Source organism: Lagopus muta, chromosome 11 (genome assembly GCF_023343835.1).
Source record: "Lagopus muta isolate bLagMut1 chromosome 11, bLagMut1 primary, whole genome shotgun sequence".
Classification (NCBI taxonomy): domain Eukaryota; kingdom Metazoa; phylum Chordata; class Aves; order Galliformes; family Phasianidae; genus Lagopus; species Lagopus muta.
Window position 1 is genome coordinate 1,490,817 of NC_064443.1, and position 23,872 is coordinate 1,514,688.

General features: G+C 39.6%; 1 protein-coding gene across 1 annotated transcript; it reads right to left on the minus strand.

Annotated features, from left to right (window-relative positions):
• Positions 1–222: 222 nt before the first annotated feature.
• LOC125698850 (inter-alpha-trypsin inhibitor heavy chain H3-like) lies at positions 223–23,853 on the minus strand. Its single transcript, XM_048957697.1, has 21 exons — positions 23,740–23,853; positions 20,163–20,186; positions 18,929–19,095; positions 17,755–17,859; positions 17,173–17,335; positions 16,223–16,333; positions 15,493–15,618; positions 14,896–15,012; positions 13,169–13,337; positions 12,746–12,871; positions 12,323–12,504; positions 11,200–11,385; positions 10,456–10,595; positions 9,958–10,112; positions 7,688–7,714; positions 6,798–6,848; positions 6,096–6,209; positions 5,331–5,535; positions 3,784–3,956; positions 722–833; positions 223–611 (listed from the first exon to the last, which is right to left on the minus strand). Exons 1-21 carry the CDS (start codon positions 23,827–23,829, stop codon positions 482–484), a joined length of 2,673 nt encoding a protein of 890 aa, XP_048813654.1. The 5' UTR covers positions 23,830–23,853; the 3' UTR covers positions 223–481.
• Positions 23,854–23,872: the final 19 nt, after the last annotated feature.

Here is a 23,872-nt window from a genome sequence, read left to right on the forward strand (position 1 = left end):
TCCTGCACTCAAAGCACACTGCCAGCAGCCATCCCAAGTCACAGCACTGGCCCAGCCCTCACTGCTACGTCAGGTGACTGTAAGTGTTGCTGAACTGATCTGAACTATGTTTTGTTCTGTCAGCTGCCCTCCTGTGTTCTGTCCCAAAATACAGCTGACGCCCTGAGCTTGGAGAAGCAGGCATTAAAGCACTGACGGGCATTGGAATAACAGAACAAGACATTGAATGTTGATGCTTTTATTTCAATTGCTCCTGACACTCAGCTACTAATCACAGATTGGAGGAACGTGCTAGGGGATTGGGGATGTCTGTGCACACAGGCAGAACCGCAGTTTCCCTCTCAAGATCTGACTCTGGTCGATCTTGGCACTGTCACACATGGCAAGATTGAGTATTTTTAACACTTCTTCAGCAGTGAAAAGTACTGCTTTTCCAGAAAAAAATACTCTGTGCACCCACGACTTTGGAAGGTGCTGCTGTTTAAAACAGACTGGAAGCAACGTAGTCCGTATGAACACCATCTATTAGCCCAGCTCCATTGTTATGAACAAACCAGCAGGGAACATCGAGGCCATGCTCAGGATCTCTTCTGTAATCCTTCTGCCAGCCCCTGCAAGGCAAAATACAGCCACACAAGTATCAAAGCAGAAAATACAAATTGGAAAATAAACTTTGCTTTGTCTTTTTGAAGGATTTGATTTCTGTTTCTTTTTATTTTACCTTGTTACTATCAGTTCCTTGTTTTTAAATATCATTGTGGCATCTGGTTTCTTGGGGTCAGACCCAGGATGCATTTCAAGTATGGCAAAGTCAATGGGGTGGAAAAACTGTCCTAAAAACAGAAGCCAAAATTAACATGTCAAGTATGCTGCACATACTGAAGCAGAAACAAAATGAGCAGAGCCCCCACAATGTCTGCATTGCCATGCTGCTTACCAAGGTCCCTCAGGGCTCTGAATGCACAAGCAAACACCAAGTTCTGTGCAAAGTTGCATGTATGACCACGATGTTATTTACTGTGCAGAAACTCTCTGGAATTCTCTGCAGACCATCTGGATGTGGTTCCACCTTCTGAGGGTAAGGTAAAATTGGCCTTTTCTAGATGGCCGGCTCTTCAGGTTACCTCACTTGGTGTCCTGTCTGCTCGCTGTATTTATGACATACCACTATCCAAGCCTTCAGCTTTCTTTGAATCAAATAATGCATTTGTTGATCTCTGAAATCACTTGATGAGACTGTGCTTAGAAGCAGCCTGACATCTAAGGGATCCTGTTCAGGACAGGATTACCTTCTGGGCTCCTTCCCTAAGGAACACAACTCTTCCTTCACATTACGGAACAGAAAAGTGTGCTGACATTGCACCCTTATTCTCTTCTCTGTTGCGTTACAGCATTTGCCAAGAGTGACAGACCCCACACCCTCATCCACACTTAGCTTGGCTCACTCTCCTCACACCTCCCAGTGCACACCAGGACTCAGAGGTGAGTTCACAGCAGCTCATTATTTACCACAATGACCTGAAATGCAGGTCTGCTGCCCTTACCTGATTTTGTAGGACAAAATAAGGATGCAAGGAAAATGGCTGTGTGTGAATGGAAGTGTGAAAGCACTGCGTACATTTCAGCAGAGAAAGCACCACAAATCCCACTACACTGCAGGAAACAGGGATTCAATGAAGTCACAAGTTTCATCCCTCGTTTACCAACTTGACCTCCTTCTAGAGCAGTGTTATCTAACATGAAAGAAATCCTAGGCAATACAAGGCATTCTCTGGTTTTCATACATGACAGTCAACCAAGATACACCTGAGCAGCTAGTTTTCTGCAGATGGGGCCTCCCAACAGCTGAGTAGGCAGGGACAGGCACCTCCCTCTCCCTGCTCCAGAGAGCAGTGCCCAGCTATGTCTACCTGCTCCTGAGGGGCACTTGCAGCACTGTCAGCCATTGGCTCCTCCTAGAGAAGCTGTTGGAGTTTGGAGTGGAGGAGCAGGTGGTGGGATGCTCTGAGAAGTGCTGAACGGTCACAGTCAGCAGGTGATGATGTCTGGAGACCACGCCGCCCGTTGCCATGGGTTCTTGGAACACAACACACGCAGTAACGGTTCAGGCCTGCTGGCCGTTGGGAGTTGGGCTGGTGAGCATTGAAGGATGCCTGTGCTTCAGCTCCCCACCAAGAGAAAAGCACCAAAGTCCTGCTGCAACTGGGAGCCTCCTGCAAAACGCCAGAGGCTGGATGAGGTGATGAGGCTGAGGCGGAAGAGGAAGCTGAGCCGACAGAATGGCAAATGTGTGTGGCAGCCCCCAGCCAAACGTCCAAGGATGGATGAAAATGTAAGGCTGGCAAGGAAGAGGAAATTAAGCCTAAAAGATGACATCCTTGTTTGGCAACCTCCAGCAAAACATCCGAGGCTGGAGGAAACAATGAGGATGAGGAGGAAGAGGAAAGCAATGGAGGAAGATGATGACATCAAGATGCAACCTCCTGCTAAAAGGGCAAAGCTGAACTGAACAACGAGGCTCAAGACGAAAAGAAAATGAAACCCAGGACTGAACATCTGGAAGGGGAATCTTAGCACAGGGCCCATGTTGCTACACATATCTAGGTTATAGCATATATAGAGAGATAGAATATATTTGAGATATAGATATAGAGATATAATATATATTTCTACGTAATATAAGTTAATAATATATGTCAATAAACCTGAATATGTTATATTGGAACTGAAGTTGTGTGATCTTCTGTTGATGGGAGAATTTGTCTCTTGTGAACAGGCACATGAAGCCAATTTGCAAAAGCAACGGAGGCGTTTGGTGTCCACTCTTGAGCCTAACACAGACAGGTATGGCAGTGCAATGTGGCTGCCAGTCGTTGCCATGTGGGGCACGTGAGGCTTGTGGCAGCTGCAAGAACAGTAACCCAGGCCATTGGCCTTGTCACCACCCCAGCTATTTCTGAAGCCTATTAATGGCCTTTTTAGCACTTGCAAACCAAATGGTGGGAATACAAATCTGAATATTCAAAGTGACACCGGGTCATTAGGCAGAGCTTTCTAAAGTAACACCTCAGTTTTGAGAGTTCATTTGAGACACACACACACAAAAGACATTTGAAATGATGCAGGTGTTACAGCCTTATCAATGACTCATAATGAACCCATTCCCTTTCACCAGAGGGGAACGCTCTCCTTGGCCCGTCTCCTCCTGCCCATGTTCCTGTAGAACCCCTCCTTGTTATCTTTCACATCCCTCCCTGAGTTCAGCTCCTTCTGCACCTTGGCTTTCCTCATCCTATCTCTGCACACACGCACAACAGCCCTGCGTTCGTTGAATTTACGAAACCAGCTAGTTTTCTTACCAGGGATGCACTAATTGTGGTTTGGCACATCTTAACTGATCAGCAAACACTACTTTCTCAGAGTGCTTATATTTAGTAGAAAATGGACATGCTGAATGAAGAAAACAATCCATCCAAGAGACTGGGGAATTGATGCAATAATTATTAAGAAGGTCTGTGGATGGACTTAGCAAGGTAGAGTCTTGAAGACGTCCTTGAGAACAACAGATGTTACTGTTCTCAGCAGCAGCAGAAGAATTTAAGAAACCATCTTGCACAAAGCCTGAGCCCAGAATATTTTTCCAGAAATGTTAATATGGTTAATCAACACAGCCTCAATTTTATCCCCTTTCTCAGTTCAGAAAGGGCAAGTACAAGGTGGTGTCTGCAGTTCATTTAGCCTCAAGGAAAGAAAGCATGTTCACGATGCTAAAAGAATTCATACCTAATAATCCATGCGTCTGTTCAGACAGTTTATGACTTTCCAATGTATACAGTCCTAAGAAATCCTTGTGCAGAGGATGTTTCTTCCATACTTGGTGCAAAACTATCACAAACGAAGCGCCGCTGCCCATTGAGAGCTCCAGGCTTTTTTTCTTGTTAATTATCAAAGTTAAACTGAGGAGAAAAAAAATGGCAGGGCATTGAGCTTACCAGAGTTAGCAGCTGTCACAGGAAAGCTGACAAACAAAACATGTCCAACAAACAAGCATGGCTTTATAAATTAATTACTTGATGTGTGTTAAGGTATTTTGTTTGGTGAATCTGTGTGTTCATGGACAGTTCAAAACTCAGACTACATCACATCTGCAAAAGCCTTTTACAGAAAGATGTTTCCATCAAAACTCTTCCTGTAACAGCACAATTAATCACAGGTAGGTTAGTGAGATTTAGTGTAGTACCTCGTGCTCAGTAGTAAAGATGGTGTTAACAAAGCCACCACTTTCTTGCCTGGATGCTACCCGAGATCTTTTCCCTTTGCTCTACAGAAAAGACAACTCCTGCAATGCCTTGGTTAGCACCAGGATAAAGAAGATTTGCTTCTCATTATGATTACTGTATCATCAAATTAGTTGCCATTAAAAAAAAAAAAAGTATCTTGTATCAATCACAGCATTGCTGTAGTGCTCTGTTTCAGCGTTGTGCTTTGAGAAACTCAATGTAAATGAAAAGGAGGAGGAGGTATTGCTGTTCTTTTTCTAAGCTTTCTCCTGCAGGAAAACAATTCTGTAACAGATAAATCTCATGAGATATATCCCTGCTGACAGCACAAAACATACCTGTCTGTATGGGAACTGCTGAGCCACGGCCTGAACCTCTGACTGATCACCTGAGGTGAGCACTGAGTCAGCCAGAGGAGCACAGTGAAGGCAATTCAGCTGGGCTGCCTGGCTGCTCCCCTCCTAGACCTATTTAAGAGCTGGCTGCCAGCAGGGAAGGAGCTCTTCTGGAGATGGGCTCTGCTGGAGTTTTGTGAGTGAGCCCAGGACAGGGGTAAGCCTTCCATTTATTCTCTTTTTGTTATCATAATCTGCTTTGTCAAACTCTCTTGTTTATTTCATAATTATAACATCTTAATATTGATTGATTATACGCTATCCTATAAATATCACAATCTCCATGTCTCAAAATGGAAATTTGTTGCTAAGCATTATTATTCCTGCTCTCGATATCATGACTAAAATTATTCCTCTGGTGTTTGCTGAAGTCACCACTGTGTTAAGCACAATATAAAGTGTGATTTTACCTTGGTCATACTAATGGAAAGTCAGGGCAAATTGCACTTACCTTTCCAAGCAGTAGAAGTTACCAATACAATAGTTTGTCAGTTACATAATGAAGTAGAGGGCAGAATTCAGCATTATTTGGATCAGGGTGAGTTTCTTTGCATAATCAGGCAACATATCTTAAAAGCACATTTTTTGATCAACCCTCCCACAGAAGTGTAAAAAATAAGCCAGCAATCTGCTATATTCTTTCTGCAGACATTACCTTTCTTGTTGAAACGTGACCGAGTCAAGCCAGGTGAAAGTTGTCTTTCCAGTCTCATTCTGAATAGTGATCTTCTCAGGAGTTACTGTCACTTTTAAATCCAGGTGCTTGTTTGCAATGCCAAGTTTTCCAAAATATGTATTTTGGATCTTTGCATCGTTATTTACTTTCTTGTCACCAATGAGTTCTCCATTTACTGTGATGCCTAACATCAAAAGGAAACATCAAATACTGTTTTACAGATAATCAGCTGAGGTCAAGAAGTGTTGAGGTAGTTTTATCTGCAGCTCAACCAAACAAATTCAAATTGAAAAATAGTTCAGAATCACTTAAGCATGTTTGTGCAAAAGTACAGTAAGGGAATAGAGCTGTTCTGTAGGTGTCTGCAATGACAACCATTATTTCATTGATAAAAATTCAGTATTTCCTGGACCACAGAAGTTCTGTGACAGGCAGAAGCAGCCCATCTCTTTTCCACATGCTCCATGAAATGGCAAACTGAGGATTATTTCATAGCCTATCTCTACTTACCGAGGCAAATAACATCTCTCAACTCCCACAGAGTTTTCAAACAATTAAAAGATCATTCAATTCCAGGAAGTGAAAACAGTCATGGTAACAGTATCCTATCACAGTGATAGGAGCCCCTGTTAACTTTGCAGCAAAGATGGTTCGTGCAGTACAAAACGAGAGAAGTAGCCTTTACAAAAAAGATTTTTCAATGTAAGTATTTTGATTTACTGCATTTTAAAGTGACAAACTCACCTGTAACTGGATCATTTATCAACCTTAACACAGCACCTGGTTTTTCATTGATATTGAAACAAATGGCATCTTCTTTTTGTGGCACTGATATGATGAAGTGTGGATCTCCATCAACTGTAAAGGCAAGTCACAGGTGTTTGTATAGTGATGCACAAGGTCAAAGTTCCACATGAACACTTAAAATTGTGGCAGTGGATCTGCTGATAGAGGGGTCCAGCAGGACTGGCTCCTGCATAAGCTGTATGCCCAGCTTAGTCCAGCCCAGCTGTCAAATGGAGCAGGGATGTCCCAGAGAAGCTGCTACCATATCTCCAAAGTGAAGTACAACCTTCTTCCCCCTAACTTTCCAGGTGTGTGCCATTTATCCTGTGACCCTGCAGAATTTGGTACCCAGGCTACAGGATCAGAATGGGCACCTGTGAGTGCTTATCTATGAGGACAGGAGGGGTAGAGAATAGACAGCCACCATCACAAAGCCTAGCAAATGGGAAGAGGACTAAGAAAATGACCATATGCAATCACAGTGACTCATCTGTTTAAAAACATTCAAGGCTATTTAAAGTAAATAGAAATACAAGTCCTCTGGGAGGAAGAAGAAAGGTTGTTTTTGTGGAAATAAATTATCTAAAAACTCTGAGAATTGTGCTATTTAAACACCCACTTATGTTTTCCTTCTACGTAGAAAGAATTAAAACTACTTACCACTAGTATACCATGTAGGGCTTGATGCATACACATAGTGTACTGGTGAAGCTGCAGAGAGCAGAAAAATAACTGTTAGAGAAACATCAAAATGGAATATTTATGCACTGTATGCAAAGTCCACGCTAAATGTCAGGAAGTTAACATGCTAGGTAAATTGCTAGTGTCACCCTAGTTCTTAAACTAAATGGAATGACTGTGTGTGTCTTTTGAATCAAGCAAAGCTTTAGGATTTATTCTGTAATCTAAATTGCTTTCAGTGTTTACACAAATTCTAGTAATGTAGCCAGAGGAAGGCAGATGTCGCAGATGTAAGGATTACACTGCCTACCAGCAGGTCTAGGTGCAACAGCACCACACATCTAAAACTCCTGAGGTTTTGTCATTTATTTTCAGTGCAATGAATGTGAGGCTTTCCAAAAAAACTCCAGAAAATTGTAAAGGGAGGGAGGGAAACATTGAGAGAGACTGAAACTAGTCTGAGCAAAATGTTAAATTCAACTCCCCCATTTCCAGCAATCTGAAGGATCAGTGGGTATCTCAGTCTCTTCAACAAAACTATCTTCATATAAGTAACTGAATAATTTAGCCAGAGATGCTGACATCACACTCTCTTGCTTTACGTAATTCCTAAAGAGATGCACACTCAAGTCCATCCTCTGTATCTGAGAAAAAAAATGTTGTGATGAAATGGCATGAAATGAAAAAATCAGAGCTGGTCTTGTTCAGTCTTTATGGTTTTAGCATAGTGAGGAAAAACAGGTAGTATTTGTCAAAATACAGCTGTAAACTCAGACAAGGCAGTTTCCATCCCTCCAGTGATTTCAGATGGCTGAATCATTTCCTGTGACAGATGCTTCTTCATGTAGAAATGCTCACTCATGACTTACCCTGTGCAACTACTGGGGCAGCCTGAGCTGTGAATGAAACAAAAATTATTTTAGAGGCTAGAAAGAAGAAAATCCCTCCCACGAGCAAAACCAACTCCAAGACCTTGTAGTTATGTACACATTTCTTAACACTCCTGAAAAAGGAAAACCATCAGAACAGCTTATTTGGGTTTTGTACTGCAACAAAGCAAACTGTGATTTGCTTCAACACAGTGTCATGGACAGAAATCCCAGTGCACTTTACAGCAAAACTGCTACTTCTCTGAAGGCCCTGTAAGGGGCTGGGGACATCTGCTCCTTTTCTAATTCCTTTGTGTTTTGTTCCTAACTCTAATACTGTGATGTCAGTAAGATTTATCCACCCATTCCCACATATTTTCTGTCTTGTTTATTTGAAACTACAGAGCAGTGTTTGTAGATGGCTATTTGTGCTGAAGAAGCAGCATTCACAGCAACACTGAAGGCATCTCTGTGAGGAGACCTGTCTACACACCTGCGAGCCAACAGTGCTAGCCCTGGAAAGCAGCTTAGTTGTACTGGGCCAGAAGTTCATGATGGTGGCACACTGCAGTTCTGAGGATCCACACTGAAAGCAGTATCCCCAAAATTTTCGATCCCAACCGTTTTTAATCTAATTGTAATAGTCTTAATCTATAGTGCAATATTTTCATACAATTCTCAGGGAATAAATCCAAATCTAAGGAAATCTAAATCTAGTAGTTAAAAAATAACAGGTGAATTTAATAACAAATGTACGTACCTTCAGCTGTTATCGTGAGTAGAGAAGTAAGAGGAAGAAAAAGAGAAAATTACAGTTTCAGTTGTACAATTGAACGCATTCAAAAAAACCTATTGTTGAATTGTCAGATTAACTGTGCATCTTCAGTATTTTATAACAGTTACAAATGTAGACTCCTGTATGTGTAAAAATTATGTTCTTTTTCTACAAGCTGGTAGTGCTCTGAGTAGTTCTATTATCACTTCTACACAGATAGAGGATTTTCTTGGAAAGAGATTCAGAAAAGGACCTGTGAGTCACTCGGGTCACTCCGAATGCCTGCCTCATCTGCTAGATGCTCTTATGTTTTATATCTCATGGTGTCCATCTGTAAACTACAAAATCATTATGCTGCATAATGTCTCGAATGCTAAATTAATTATGAAGCGTTTTTATGTCAGTATTCCATCATGATATTTCTGAATAAATAACACAAGCAATTTTATCAGCAGAATGCCTGTCGAATTATTTCATACTGTAGGGCACCTAGCAATTAAGTGGTTGCAAGGTTTATTCCACTTGAAAGAAACTCTTACTAATCACCAGGAAGCATTTCTGTTATGTTAAATCACCTTAAAGTCAGTCCTGGTTATCGTGTCCTGGTTATCATATCATATCAATTCAGAAGGTAAGAAAGTTTTTCATGCAAAAGCCAGCAAACGGATTAGAACTAGGAACTGGGACAAAACTAGGGGCACTAGGCTAAAGTTTCAGGGGGAAAAAAACCAACAGATGTAGAGATGAGACTGGAGAGCCCCACAAGAGGCTTGTCGGATCTGTGGAATTAGGGGGAGATGAGAATGGCTCAAACAACACATATCTGATGACAGAGTGGCTTTGGGGTGCACTGAGAAGATAGAATTTGTCTCCCTTTGCTCTTAATAAAGAGGAATAAAGTAATTCCACTTCACATAGGCTAAGCAAAGAGGCTGAACTGCATGAAAGTACAATGATTTACTGAGCAAGGAGTTAATAATTAGCCAAAGTACTAAAGGAGATGAGAATAAATGGTGCACTTTCAATACTACTTATTTTTCCTTCTGCAACATATACGAATACCATGTTTTACAGGTATTACCACCTCTGATATATTCTGCACAAGGAAGATCTGGCAATATTCCCTTTTCACACAGAAAGATGCTACTGCATTTACTTCTAAGTATATAAACAACTAAGGGGAAAGTGATGTGAACAGAATTGAATTTAGCTGAATTATGAGATAAGAAATGCTACTTTCCTGAGATGCAATATTTTATATATTAATTTTAAATACACTGCTTTTAAATTTATAGTATTTTCCCCGTATGAACTGGTAGTGAAGGATGGTTTGATAGGAATGAGCTTTAGAAGGAAAACTAATTTTGCACAAACCATGCATCTGCAGGGCACAGAAAACAGTTTTTTCCAATATGTGTTTGAAACTGTGCCCACCCAAGTCTTTCTTCAGATGAGCATGAAAGCAACTTTGATAAAACTGTGAAAATGTCTGTACCTTCAGTAGGTTTATCAGCAATCGCTGCTTGATTTTCGTCGTCTTCTGGCTTTGTTACCACCATGGACGTCAGTGGTGTCACAAATTTGTATTTTAGTGATAGATCCAGGGCTTCAGCTGTAAGATTCTCCTTTTCTTCTCCTGTAGCTGAAATGCTGAATACAGGGAGAGGCTCCTAGCATCAGTGATTGCCAAATTACTGTTGAACTCTGAGTTAAGTACTATTTTTAAAAGTGAAGTAATCTCTCTGCAGCTAAAAAGACAAAACTGCATTTTCCATTAATGATAATTTAAAACTGTTTAATTTGCTAACTGTAAAACAAATGCTGAGGTTGTGGAGATTTTCGTTACTGTTCTTTATGCTTTCCTATTGGCATCTGGGTGTGATGATGAGCAAAAACAAGGAAATAGACCTCAATCCCAGCTTTACATCCTAGAGGCTGGAGCAGTCACACAGCGTGGTGCTTTCACTGGACGTGTGATTCTTGGTATAATTACCGTTTTTCCAGGAGTTGTTCAATGGTGAGATAAGCCCAAAGCCTCTCAATGAAATCTCCAAATATATATCCCTGCTCTTGGAAAGCTTTAGCTGTTTGCTCCTTATCTTGGTGTGAAGTAAATGATAGGGCATCATTAGCCTGTTAGGAATAAGGAAAATAAGCCAGGGACTCCCACTATTTTCCAAAATCAAAACCTTAACACCTGAAAATCTTAATAAATTGAAAAACATTGTGGTCCAACTAAGAACTTGCCCAGGAATTTTTTAGCTTCTAAAAAGCTCAGTAGTGTATGCTATGAGACATAATGCACTTTCCAAATTCAAATGACATTTGATTCATTAGAATTTGACTACTCACGATTTAAAGAATCATGATTACGATTCTTATATAGCAACTTGTTCAATATGAAGACTACTGCCTACCAGCACTGAACATCTGGCTTCTGAAAGAACTGGAGAGGATATTTAGAGAGTAAAGAAAACAAAATAAGTTAGCAAAGCTTATTCAGTCATGTTGCACAAAGCTGTTCTGGATTAACCCAAGTATAACTAACAGACTTAGACAAGAAACTTGCCTAAGGAACTTGTAAAAGCAATGCCTTTGGTGCTCTTGCTTTCTCACATACGCAGCAATACATGTTCTCACTGAGGTGAAGACATACGTGTGACTATTTTAAGTTGTGCCACCTTTGAACACAGATACTTTGTGGAACAAGAAAATAGTCAAAGAAATCCATACTTACACCTTCACCTTTCACATCTACTGTCAAACTGTTTTGGTTGATGTCTCTAAGGCGCCCAGCCACCACAATCTCAGACCCATCATAGAAATGCTTAAAGCTGTTTTTAGTTACGTCTGCAATTTCATTTTCTGGGTAGTTCAATTCCACATCCATTAGCATAGGATTGGACACCTCATCATAAAAACCCTGTAGGATAAAAAGAAAAATATTTAACCACCATTTTTTCTTTAATTCATGTGTAGATCTGTAACCAGTGCTATTTCAGCAGTGAACATTTAGAATGTATTTTAGAAGAAATATGTAAATATTCAGTTGTATCTCAGAATACAAAACCTAAAAATCTGCAAGTAAGGCAAACGAGGAAGGACGCACCAACTTTTTGGTCTCACTAAGACAGAGGGAAAATACCCAAGAAAACGTGCTGTGGATGATGAGTTCCATCATCATTCATCATGAGGAACACCAAGATCCTTTCATTTCATAAAGTAAGTTTCTAGACCAACTCCCTGAAGAGACTGAAATGATAACACAAGCCAAGAAGATGAGGCATTTGATTTTGTAATTAAATCCAGCATACAACATTTTGGCCTGTCTTTCCAATGAATGCTATTTCCATGTCAAAAGCCAAAAATTCAATTCCATACTACTTTGATGTCTTTTCATGTCATATAGAATTCAGAACGTTTCAGAAGTATGGTAAAATAAGTTAGCTTGCAGAAAGTTCCTAAATGCAGAATATCTAGAGCCTTTAACCTCTGTCGGCCTTCTCCTCTTTTGACATAATCTGTGAGATATGGAAGGTATAGTGACTGCAGCACTTTCGCTTATATAATGTGGCACACACCAAGGAGTCCTTCAGAATCATGTCTGTCTTGTGTCACCTGTGCCAAGTTTTGAACACTCTTCCATAGCGTGGGGAGTCTCTCTTTAGTGTTTTTTTTTCCATTATTTCAGAAAGGAAGAAGAAAATTAAATGCAACCAATACTCTGACTACAGCATACTTGACTGTCTCAGTACCAGAGTACACTTTCTGCTTTTTGATTACTTCAGAATTAAAAAAAAGTTAGCATACTTGCCAGAATTAACACATCTCTCATCTAATTTAAGTTGTGATTACTGTACCTGGAGTTGTAAAGCTGAATCAGAGTCAGGATAAATCCGACGGGCCAATCCTTTGTTTTCCAGTGCCATCTTCTCCAAGAAGTTGTAATCAACACCATAACCAAAACCAAGATTGTATAAAGTATACTTTCCTTCAATGGCTTTTTTCACATGTGTCTGAATGTCCTGAGTATTTGATATCCCTACATTAAACAAGAAAAAAAGGTTGAGTTTCTTCATAAATTGATAAAATGAAACGCGGTTAGCGGTGTTTGGATTTCTTAAGAGACATTATCAAAAACTTGTTTGGTCACATGATGATGGTGTAGTAGCATTTCAATCGTGAAAAAGGAAAAAGCAGAAGTCAAAGATGACGGCCTATTTTAATTTAAAATGATTTTTGTTAGTTAATTCACTCTGTTATTTCGCCCAACACAAACTTACCTACATTCGGTTGGCCATCGGTTAACATGATAATTATTGAAGCACTTCTCTTGGGCACAAGGTTTTCTTCATGAGCAGCCTTCAGCATATCAATTCCTTTCATCATTCCACCATATAAATTTGTCACTGTAAGACAGACATAGAAATCTGGTTTCGGCACAGTCAAAATAATGGACCATGTTTCATGGGAATCTGAGAAAACCTGATTATAGTATGATAATGAAAAGTTGGAGTTTGCTAGCAAGGGGATGTTTAGATACAAAAATAACTGAGCTTTGCAAACATAAGGATGAAAAGATGTCATCTGTTGCAACAATTTCAAGTTTAGTAGCGTCCCATTGCCAATTTTTAAGTGGTAGCATTGCATTCGCAGACTGAATTGGAGAATTAAGACACTCAACAGCCTACAAGTCAAGTACTCACAGCCTTCAGTATCAATGCCCCGAACAAACTTTCTTGCTTCATCCAAATTTTCAGGAGTGGCTTTGATTAATGTTTCCTTCCAGGTGTGTACATCGCTACCAAACAGTATGAAATTGAAGTGGTCATCTTCTTTAATATCATCTAAGATTTTTAGAAGTGCTTCTCTTGTCTGTAAGAAGAAGAAATTTAAATTAATTGTTCAACTATAAAGAAATGGGTGCTTGCAGCTTTTACATAACTAATCTCTCCAGTGCTTTTTTCTTTTGTTTCTTTCATACAGAGAATTGTGCAAATAATTCTCGGCTTGTTCCACCCTTCCTATTCCTGCGTCTATTTCAAAGTAATTCTAATGAAGTTATACAGTTGCAGTTACATCTGGAAAATTGTTTTAGCTGAGAGGAAAAGCAAATCTTACATCACACATTGTTGGCATGGCAAAATTAAAATGCTGGAAAATAAGGTAGCTACAGGTTTGTGGAAAAGGTCATAAGTAAGTATGGATATTTTAATGCAGCACCAAAATTTGAAAGTTTTGATCATTAGATTGGATTGAGTAGTCCCAACTACAAAAAGAGCTGTTCCCAAGAGGAGAGAGAAAGAACAACATTGATAATGGACAGAGTACTATATATATATATATTTAATTTTGAAACTGGCCAACACATCTGAGTGACCTCTCTGAAAATGCTGATAGTCTGAAAGTTTTGAAATAATAACGTCTAAGTAAGCAAAACATAGCCTAAATGTATAGAATTTTATTCTACAGCAAGACTTCAAGCTAGTTTTTACAGTATTGAGAATTTGTGAAGCCACAGCATAAAAGCATCTGGTATAACTCAGAATAATAGAATCATAGAATTGTTTGAGTTGGAAGGGATAGTTAAAGATCATCCAGTACATCTCTCATCCAGTACATCTCTCCTGTAATGAACAGGGACATCTGCAGCTAGATCAGTGCTGAGAGCTTCCTCCAGCCTGACCTCAAATGTCTCCAAGGATGCAGCATCCAGCATATCTCTGGGTAACCTGTGCCAGTGCCTCAGCATCCTTATCATAAAAAGCTCCTTTTTACACCCAATCTAAATCTCCCCACTTTTAGTTTGAAACAATTTCCCCTTGTCCTGTCACAGCAGACTCTGCTGAAGAGTCTTTCATCTTCTTTCTTACATCTCCTTTAAAAATTGAAAGGTTGCTCTCAGATCTCCCCAGAGCCTTCTGTTCTCCAGGCTGAGCAGCCCAGCCCCAGCTCTCAGCCCATCCTCACAGGAGAGGTGCTCCATCCCTTTGATTATTTTGATGGCCCTCCTCTAGATCCAAAATGTCCACATCTCTTCTGTACTGAGGACTCCATTTCTGGACGCAGTACTCACCAGCACAGAGTAGAGGTCACCTTCCTGACATGCTGATCATGCTGCTTTGGATGCAGTGCAGGATATGGTTGGTTTTCTGGGCTGTGAGGACACACTACTGGCTGCCAGTCCCAGTACTGACCTCCAAGGCACACCACTCATCACTAATCTCCATTTGAACACCTAGCTATTGACCACCACTCTCTATGAATGACCAGTTATTATTTATTGAACAATCCACCCATCAAATCCATATCTCTCCAATTTAGAGAGAAGGATGTTAGGTGGGACCATGTCAAAGGCACCCAACGTCACCATGTCCTTTACATCATGACAGAGGATCTTCCACCGAGACTCTAAAGTAGTGTGATAACTTACCTGTTGTATTTCTCTTCCACTCATTGAGCCACTGATATCTATTATAAAAACAACATTCTTGGGCAACTTTGGAAGATTCGTTGGTGCAAAGAAGTGCACAAAGTAGCCATTGACAATCTGAAAAGAAAGGACATCAGATAAAATTGATGAAAAAGAAAGTACTTTGATTTAGACTCTAGTCCCTGAGTAGACTAACAAATTCTCACCAATCTCACCTCCATCCATGAGCCCAGGAGTGTTGTTTAAGTTCAAACCTGAGCCTGCTTGACTTACACCTGTCTCTAGCAGTGTCACAACTATGCCTGCTCCCATCTGTTCATGGACTGATTTGGAACCCACTCTGTATTCTGACTTCGCACCACAGCTTGCCTCATCCTGACAAATTTGCCTGGTGATCTGGACTCTTGGCTGAATCTGAATACCATCTCTAGGTCTGCCTTAAGGAATCTGGGGACTGGAGTCTTGGTGAGGTTGAGCTGTCATAGTCAGCTTCCTGCCCTTTAGGGAGCAATTGACCTTGACTACTCTAACATTTATCTGTGAAAGATAAGCACATTCAACAGTGAAAATCTGCCAGACATTTATCTGCAAAATTACCTGCAGATTATCTGGAGTTGTTCTCTTCACATCGTATTTAACAATAAAATCTCCATCCAAGAGTGACTGTGAGCAATTTTCACAGGTTCGCTGTTGATCAAGAGATGGCTTGAAAGAGATATGCCCCTGAAAAGGAGAAACTTCTTTAGATCTGAATCTTAATAGCTGAAAACTTTCTACAGAACACAAATAGGTCTGCAAGTTTGTAGAGCTGGTATATTTAGATTCACAGACATAAGGATGACCTGTTTTATATGGTTATGTATATTAGTATACTAGTATATCTGTATAAATAACTAATAGCTCAGGTTTGCTGCCTAGCTCTCTCTTCAGATGTTTTCTTCCTCATCTTCCTTGGCTCCATCTTCCTTCCAGCCCTTCTCTCCAAATGATACGTTTGATAGGAATGTTGAGCAGTCTGTGTGTTAGGACTTCTATCACTTTCATACATGAGAAAACTACTTGTTACTGACACCATTCTTCCACAGGAAATAGTCCAATTGGTGTCCAAGCTTCCACGTGTTGTTGTGGGACAAAGGTGCAGTTCCACGCTAATAGCTGCAAGTGTCTTTCCAACTGCATGGTGACAGCCTTCAGCTTCCTAGCTTGGAATTCAGAGTTAATTTGCAGAGAGAAAGCTTTATTTACTCTATTTTTAGCCTCTCACTTTCACTGCTAGTGACTGCAGCACTTTTACATAGTAAATAAAATATGGAAGGCGTTACTGTACCTTTTCATGGGAGAAAGTTTTCTTTATGACATTTTGCAGATCATTGGTGATGAATGTTCCTTCTGCTTCCAGCTCACTGATACCTTGTGGCTCAAAGATATTTACTTCAATCTGAAATATGAATTGAAAATTGTTTTTATTGGCTATCCCACAGTATATCAACTTAGACATTTACAGGAGGATCTGAAGGAAATGAAGGATATGAAGGAGGGATTTTCTTAAAAGGAAAACAAGTTTACTTCTGTAATTAATAACAGCAGTCCAACATATCTTCTACATAGAACTTAAAAGACAAATTAGAAACAAACAAAGCTCTATAGAAATGGTTAGTAAAATGGTTAGCTGGTGGAATTTTGTCAAATGTCAAATACCTAAGTCCTTCAAAAATATAATCCAGCTGTGAGCCATGGCCAAGTTTGATATATATTTCAGTTTGCCTTTCATCTTAATATGTTTGAAATAATGCTTTTAAACATACAGGTACTGAGTTTTGTAATGATTTTTACACAACATTTGATCGGTAAGGCTGAGTTTTAACAAAGCAGACAGAAGTGATCAAAGACAAGTTTTAGCACAGAAAAGCCAGTGTTCTAGAATGCAATATATGCATCACTGTAATTTAGCACAACATATTTTTATAATGATGTGAGAAAGACATATTTTTGTAGTGATACTATGAAGGCATTATAAAAGTTATTTTGCTCCAAAATATCTTAACAGCTTTTCAGTTTTCTGTATGGCATTTCTTTTGGAGGCTTACTAGCTGAGCTAGCTCAGAAGCCCATCAATCAAAATCTGCAGTAAAGCATATTGGTGGGGACTCCCCACATGGATATTATGGGGCCTTCAGTCCAGCTGTAGGCCAGTAGGAATGATCACGGTACTCCTCTTTCTACATATGTACAGAATCTCACCATCTCTTAAGCTGCAGAATTAAATTTGACATCTACCTCAAAATCTTTGACAAGCTGCTTCGGTTTTACTTTGATGAACATCTCATATTTTCCAAATTGCCTCTTCAGTAGTTCTTCATATGTGAGTTCAAAAGTGACTTTACTGCCTGCTGCGATGTTGACTGAAACAGTGAATTTTTCTGTTTTCCTTCCCGAAGCCCTATGTTTAAGGGGGTAAGAAAAAAATCATCCTCTTTCACAATATTTCTTGCTTGCATTTGGTTGGTGCAGTACAATTTTTAAAAAGAAGTAACACAAAGATGGGAATTTTCATCAGTTGCTAAAGTCATAATCAAACAGCATAGAGTTTATCCAAGTTTTCCTAGGAGCTTTGTCCCAGAACTGGATATGCACATCACGTGAAAGACGCAGAAACCTTCTTTTCTTAACTGCAGATACTACCTGCCAGAAATTGTATTTCCTTCTTCATAATTTATGCTAAAATAACTCTAAATTAATGATACTTGTCCTCTTGATCCTATAAGAAAACAAGCTTCAGAAATATGCCAGAGCAAGATATGAATCTCACAATTTCCTACAGGGTAATGGCATGGAAGCCACACCAGACATCATTCTTACTTGACAAGACCAGCAGTCTGTCCCTTTGAAACTGCTTTCTCATACTGCTGTTTGGCAGCTTCTTTTTCTTTTATATTTCCAGGATAAGTGATGCCATCAATTGTCCTGTGGGTGAAAAAGTGCCTTATTTAGCTGATTGGCTTGCACTGATATATGGAAAGTTATTATAGGCATATAATATATTATATAATTGCATAATCTATAATCTCTGTTTATTAATTGGTTTGCTCAAAAGCATTTTCAGGATCCTGCAATTGCCAAGATTTGAGCACAAGTAATGAAGCACAAATGAACAAGTCTTTCCAGAGGCTTTACCTGGAATGAAGAGCTCTGTGCTTAGCACTGAACAGAATCTGAAATATTTTTGTTCTTGAAAATGAATTAGATCTAAAAACTAGGCTGACAGCAACACACCCTGCACCTGCACTTTAGCAGCTTGATCGTCTCGTCTTATCTTGTCTCATCCCATCCCATCTATCTCATCCCATCTATCTCATCACACAGCAGGATGACTCTCTGGATGAGACTCATCTGCCCAAATGCAGGTGTCCACAGCTGAAAATTTCATCCATAGACTACTCACACCAATAAGCAAGCATTTTTCACAGGAGATGAATCTCATCCTAAAATAAAAGTTCTAGCATAACTTAGAGTGATTGTACCCTAAAAGCATCTGTTTCTTTTCACTGAAAAGAACACAGGGCTAGTGTGATTAGCTGAGATGAACACTTCTAAGCTGAAACCTAATAAAAGTGTGAAAATTGCATATTACTGAATCTAAAGACACAAATTTAAGGAATAATTTCCTCTATTTCCTATCTCTCAATTGCACACTTTCAACGTGAAGAAAGAAATTAAATTGTAATGCCAATTACAGTAATGGAATGCCAACTAAGTGATGGAACTTCTGGGGTTTGATAACAGCAGAGTAAAACAAGTGATATTTCTGAAAAGGTGAGTGTATCCATGGAGAGGATCTCCAATTCCCCAAGGTCCATGATAACAAAGAGACATAACTGAAAATCAGTCACTTTTTTCTATAGATGTTTGCCTACCTCCAAGTATCTTGCATCTGAAGTTAACAATATCAGAAAATTACTCAATCTATCAAACAGCCAATTAAAACTGAACTTTTTGGCTTGGCTACTGTAAGAAAATTATAAAATGTACACACATGCTGAAGTTGGTAATGAAGGCTGTCTTGGGGAGCTCGACATCGAAGAAGACTTCTTTGTGTGCATTTCCACGATTGGCAGCTCGACTGGTGATGACGTTGTGGGCAAATCGGGAAGTCACTTTGCTATCAATTTTCATTCTGTATATTTCTATCCCATTGACAACCTGTACATTGAAGATGAAAGAACAGAGCCAGCTGTTACACATGTCTGTCATGATTTTATAGAAAGAAATTACTGCAGGAGATTCTATCATTCCAAAGTGAAACAGGAAGACCTAATCATAAGACATGGGACACAGCAGTGTTTCCTTGGGTGTCTACAGAACTGACAGAGTTATTTCTATGAGTCATATCTACAGCCCCTTTAACAAAATACTGCCACCTTGGCAAAGATGATGCCACTGTAAGAATTGCTTTTTCTCTCCACTGAGACTGAGACTGAGACTTCTGTAGTCAGCACTGCACTGCTAATATCAACCAAGTGGCTGACTCCCAGAGCAGGGATGGAAGGATTCGTCTTGTATAAAAATACATCTAACCATTTCCAGATGAGTTTCAAATCCCATTTCATTATCCTCAATTTCCTCACCACTGAGGCTCATTCCTGTTTAAGAAATGAAATGAGTTCGGCATGACTTGTTTGTTTTGAATGCTCAGGAGTAAGGTTACTTGAGACTGCAGGAAAACATAGGTAACAGTGCATGTGCCTCTTTAGGCAGCTCTGCAATAACAAGATCTGATTGCAACATAATCAGCAATGAAAAGAAGCTTGTGAGTTTTGTGCAGGGCCTGATCTCTGGTGGGTTATTAAGAACTTCTCCCCCCGAGATCAAAACATATTCAGCATTGCTGAAGTGGCATCCAGGTGCCAAGTGGAATCAGCCTCAGAGATGCAGTCTCTTGACTTCCTTAGAAATAACTACAACATAAAATAAAAACAGTGTTAGAGACACTGCTATTTATTAAAATACAACATGAGGTTGCAAATTATTTGTTCACACTCCTTCCCTGTGCAGGACTCCCGGTCTGAGCTTTGAAAAGTACAGACTTGTTAGTCTTAGTGCCTAAACCAAGCAGCTCTGGGCTCCTTCTCACGTTCCACACAGCCAGGAATGCCCATTTGCTCAGACTGGACTCAGAGAAATCTTCTGCGAAGAATATTCTTGTCACTTACAATCTTTAGCCATGGCCTGATCAGAACCAACCCTTCATATAAGAGAAGACTACTCACCAAGTCATTATCAGAATTTCGCTTCTGTAAAGAGAAGAAAAAAGGAAAAAAAAGTCATGAGTAAAGTAGGAAAGCCTCATTTAGGCATCTTCTTGGGAATGTTTTTTCAGGCCTTTTGGTATGTATTTTGTCTTTTCCAACTCATTTTCCTTTGGGAGATAAATAGGTTTTATATCAAAGCATACAAAATGGTTTGCATACTCAGTCACAAACACTCTCCAGTCATCAGGCAGACTGATCTTGATGCTTTAACCCGTTCCACCCCACCAGCCTCTCACTCTAACAGTAACACATCAGATGGCAATTCAGCAGGCTCACAGAGAGAGAGCATACTCTGAAAGGCTGCATGGAGGGGAAAAAGAAAGTTGCTCTTTCTCAGAATGACTGCAAATATCAGCAGCTCTACAGAAATACCACGTGCTCTCATGACCTGAAAGAGATAACAGGATTGAAACATACTTGGGAACTCATGTTACGATAGTGTCTTGTGTAACTGCGTTCCCGTAATCTTGGTTGCAAATCCTTATCTCATCTGGCTCCAAGGGCCTCATGGGTCACATTTTGTACAAGTTTTCTTTTCGTGTTTGCATACTCCACTGAACAGAGCAGTAAGGACGCAGAGAGATCAGATCAGAGATGTATGTTGGGCACATCCATGGGTTTTGTTACTTTTCACATTTAGGACTTCTACAGGCTGAAAACAGACACACAAGACTGGGGTTTTTTTCTTTCTTTTTTCTTTTCTTCTTTTTTTTTCCCCCAGGACTTTATATATAAAGTCAGTGGTAATGCAGGGATTTGGAGAAAGCTTCTCTAGTTCTATAAGAGTCTGGCAATCCATATTTCAAACTGCTATTGCCACACAGGTGATTTCTGCATGCACGTCTCCCCTGCTTCACAAACTGATGTGGGCTTTTTTAATGCCTGTGTTGTGTACCCACCACTTCAAATCACTCCTTTACAAAATCTGTCTTTTCTGTATCCATACTCTCATTACAGTCAATCATTTCATCTTCTTCAAACAAACAAACAAACAAACAAACAAAAACCAACCACAAACCAAAGTATAGACCTTAGAAACAAAAAAATGAAAGTATCTGAAAAGTCTGCTTGTTCTGCACCCTTTTCTTAAAAACGTGTTACATTTTAGCTACAAATCCCGCAATTCTGACTACTACTATCTGAACTAATACTTCACATGCATTTCATTTTTCCTGAATTGCTGATGTGAACGTTCTTTAGCAAAATTACAGGTTCCACAGTAGTTTTGAATGAGTTCTGCTCTGATTCTGTCAATATTTTCAGTGCTACGCTGTCATTCTCGCTGAAACAGCAAACAGAGGAAAATCTTCCAGTGAAAGGTATCGTGGCTTGGGCGAATCTTGGGCAGAGATACTCAGACCCCATCATCCTGGGCTGCCTGCCTGAACAGAGCCTGATCTGACACGGGGCCAGATGAGCTGGTTCTGCTATTTTGTGATATTTCTCATTCTTAATGATTCACTTAGATGGAAAGCTAGAGACCTCGCTTATGCTGATGTCATTTCGAGCTCTGCAGGCAGAAAACGGTAACATCCCATTAAAAAAAGTGTTATGCAATTCTGAAAGAAATGGGATTTCCCTGACTTGTGTAATTACAGTCAGAAGTCACATTTACAATGTTTCCAAGTGTTTCCACAGTTTTGCCAGTAGCACCAACTATTGGAAAGTTTTTCTTTTAGTTAATGACAGTGATATTCATTCTTCTTTTGTAGAATGCTCTGCTGTGGCAACAGCAAAAAATACAGATGCAAAACATCTACTAAAACCCAAAAGTAGAGGAAAAAAGAAATTTGAACTCCCAAGAATAAAGGGTGGGGAAAGAGGGCTTCCATTACAGTACTTACTGAAAGAAACCGTGATTTTATAGCTTGGGAAACTAAAATACAGCGTGACTAAGAGATTCAGCAAAGACTGTACAGTTAATTTGAAGGGACCTATGGCTACACAACATATTTATGTAAACCTCTATGTATGCATAGGAAAAATAAGGCATAAAAAATTATTTTCAAATCAACAACAACATTACAGATTCCATCATTGCAAGTGATGCCAATTGGAAATCACAGAGAAGAGAGAATGGCTCAACTAAGTTATGCTAAATTACACAGGAGTCTTGCTGCTGCCAGAAGGAGAGGGTCGGAGAAGGAAAGCTGCATCACCGTGCACTGAATGCTTTGAATAGTTTTATTTAAAAAATGAAAATTAAAAAAAAATCCGCCCTTAATAGTTATGTGTATATAAAAAGAAGTACAAATGTACTCAGGCATCTTAGATTTGGGGTTGGTTTTGTTGTTTTTTGTTTGTTTGCTTGTTCCTCAGTTTTCAGCAGACTTGGCTCTGCCAGTTGAGTTTATCTGACTGTAGCTCTGACAACTTGAAGGTCATCACCCATGTACCAGATAGACTTGCAGACATCTTTCACCACCCATCAGTGGTGAACTACCTGCTCAAAAGGGCTAGTACAGAGATTTGGACTGACTCCATCACAACACACAACAATTGTTTCCATTTCAATAAAATGACATTTGCAAAAAATACATAGCATAAACTGGCAGAATCAAACATCTTTTCTGAAGTGCTGTGCATTTACAGATGGAACATAGCACTGAGCCTTGGTCATCTATTTAGGGAGGCTTTAGCACTGTAAGGCATAGAGAGAATTACGGTTGGTATAGAAATTGAGAGGGAAAAAAATACATTATATCTGGGATAAGTATGAGCTAAATAAGAATCGTTGGCATTTCTAATTTGCAGCTGTAAATCTCAAGGTGATTTCAAAAAGTTAGATATGTTATTATCCTATTTTCAAAGAAAGAGTCTTGGCAAAGATGATAACTTCATCAGAAGAGACTGACTGCCAATTGCTTTGCCCTGTTCACCCACTAACTGACAATCCCCCCTGAAGAGATCTGCCCTCTGTAATTTTCATAGGATTTAACCGCTGAGGGAGAGGAAAGCCATTTACAGAGTAGTGGTCTGCAACTTAAATGAAGATAATTACTCAGAATATCAGGAAACACTGCCTTATTCAGAGATCTGCCAAAAGCAGAATGTGGGGCACAGATACATTTCATGTTATGCTAACACAAATCTCTTGAGAAAAATCCTACTAAGTCACTTGGGCCACGGAAATGTTTATCAGGATGCCACGTTACATTCCTGTTACATTTCTTCTTTTTGGAGGCATCTTTCACTGTCACTGCCATTCAGGTGCTATAATGAGTTATATGGCAGCAATGAATCTTTTATACATCTGAATGTAAAAGCTCTAGAACACTTTACTATTATACAGCAATGACAGGGAAAACAGAGGAAAGTGATGTTTTGAAAAAGAGAGATAGGAGAGCTTCTTCATAGCTGATTCAAAACTGAGGCTGATTAAAGTTCCAGACCCAAATCTGAGCTGGTGTTCCTCGATAACAGAGAACAGAAATCTCCTGGTGGCAGCACTGTACGAGCTCCCTGGAAAATGATGATAAATGGCAGGAAGTTAATCTACGAAGAATGGGAGCAGCACACACGGTTGACTACTTACCTTAATGTTTCTGACATGTGTTACCAAAAAGTCTGATGATGCAAAGGCAGGAATCAATAATAAAATGTAAAGCAATAGGTGACTTTCCATTTTGGAAAAAAAGTAAGATTCTCATCTGAACGACACAAATAAA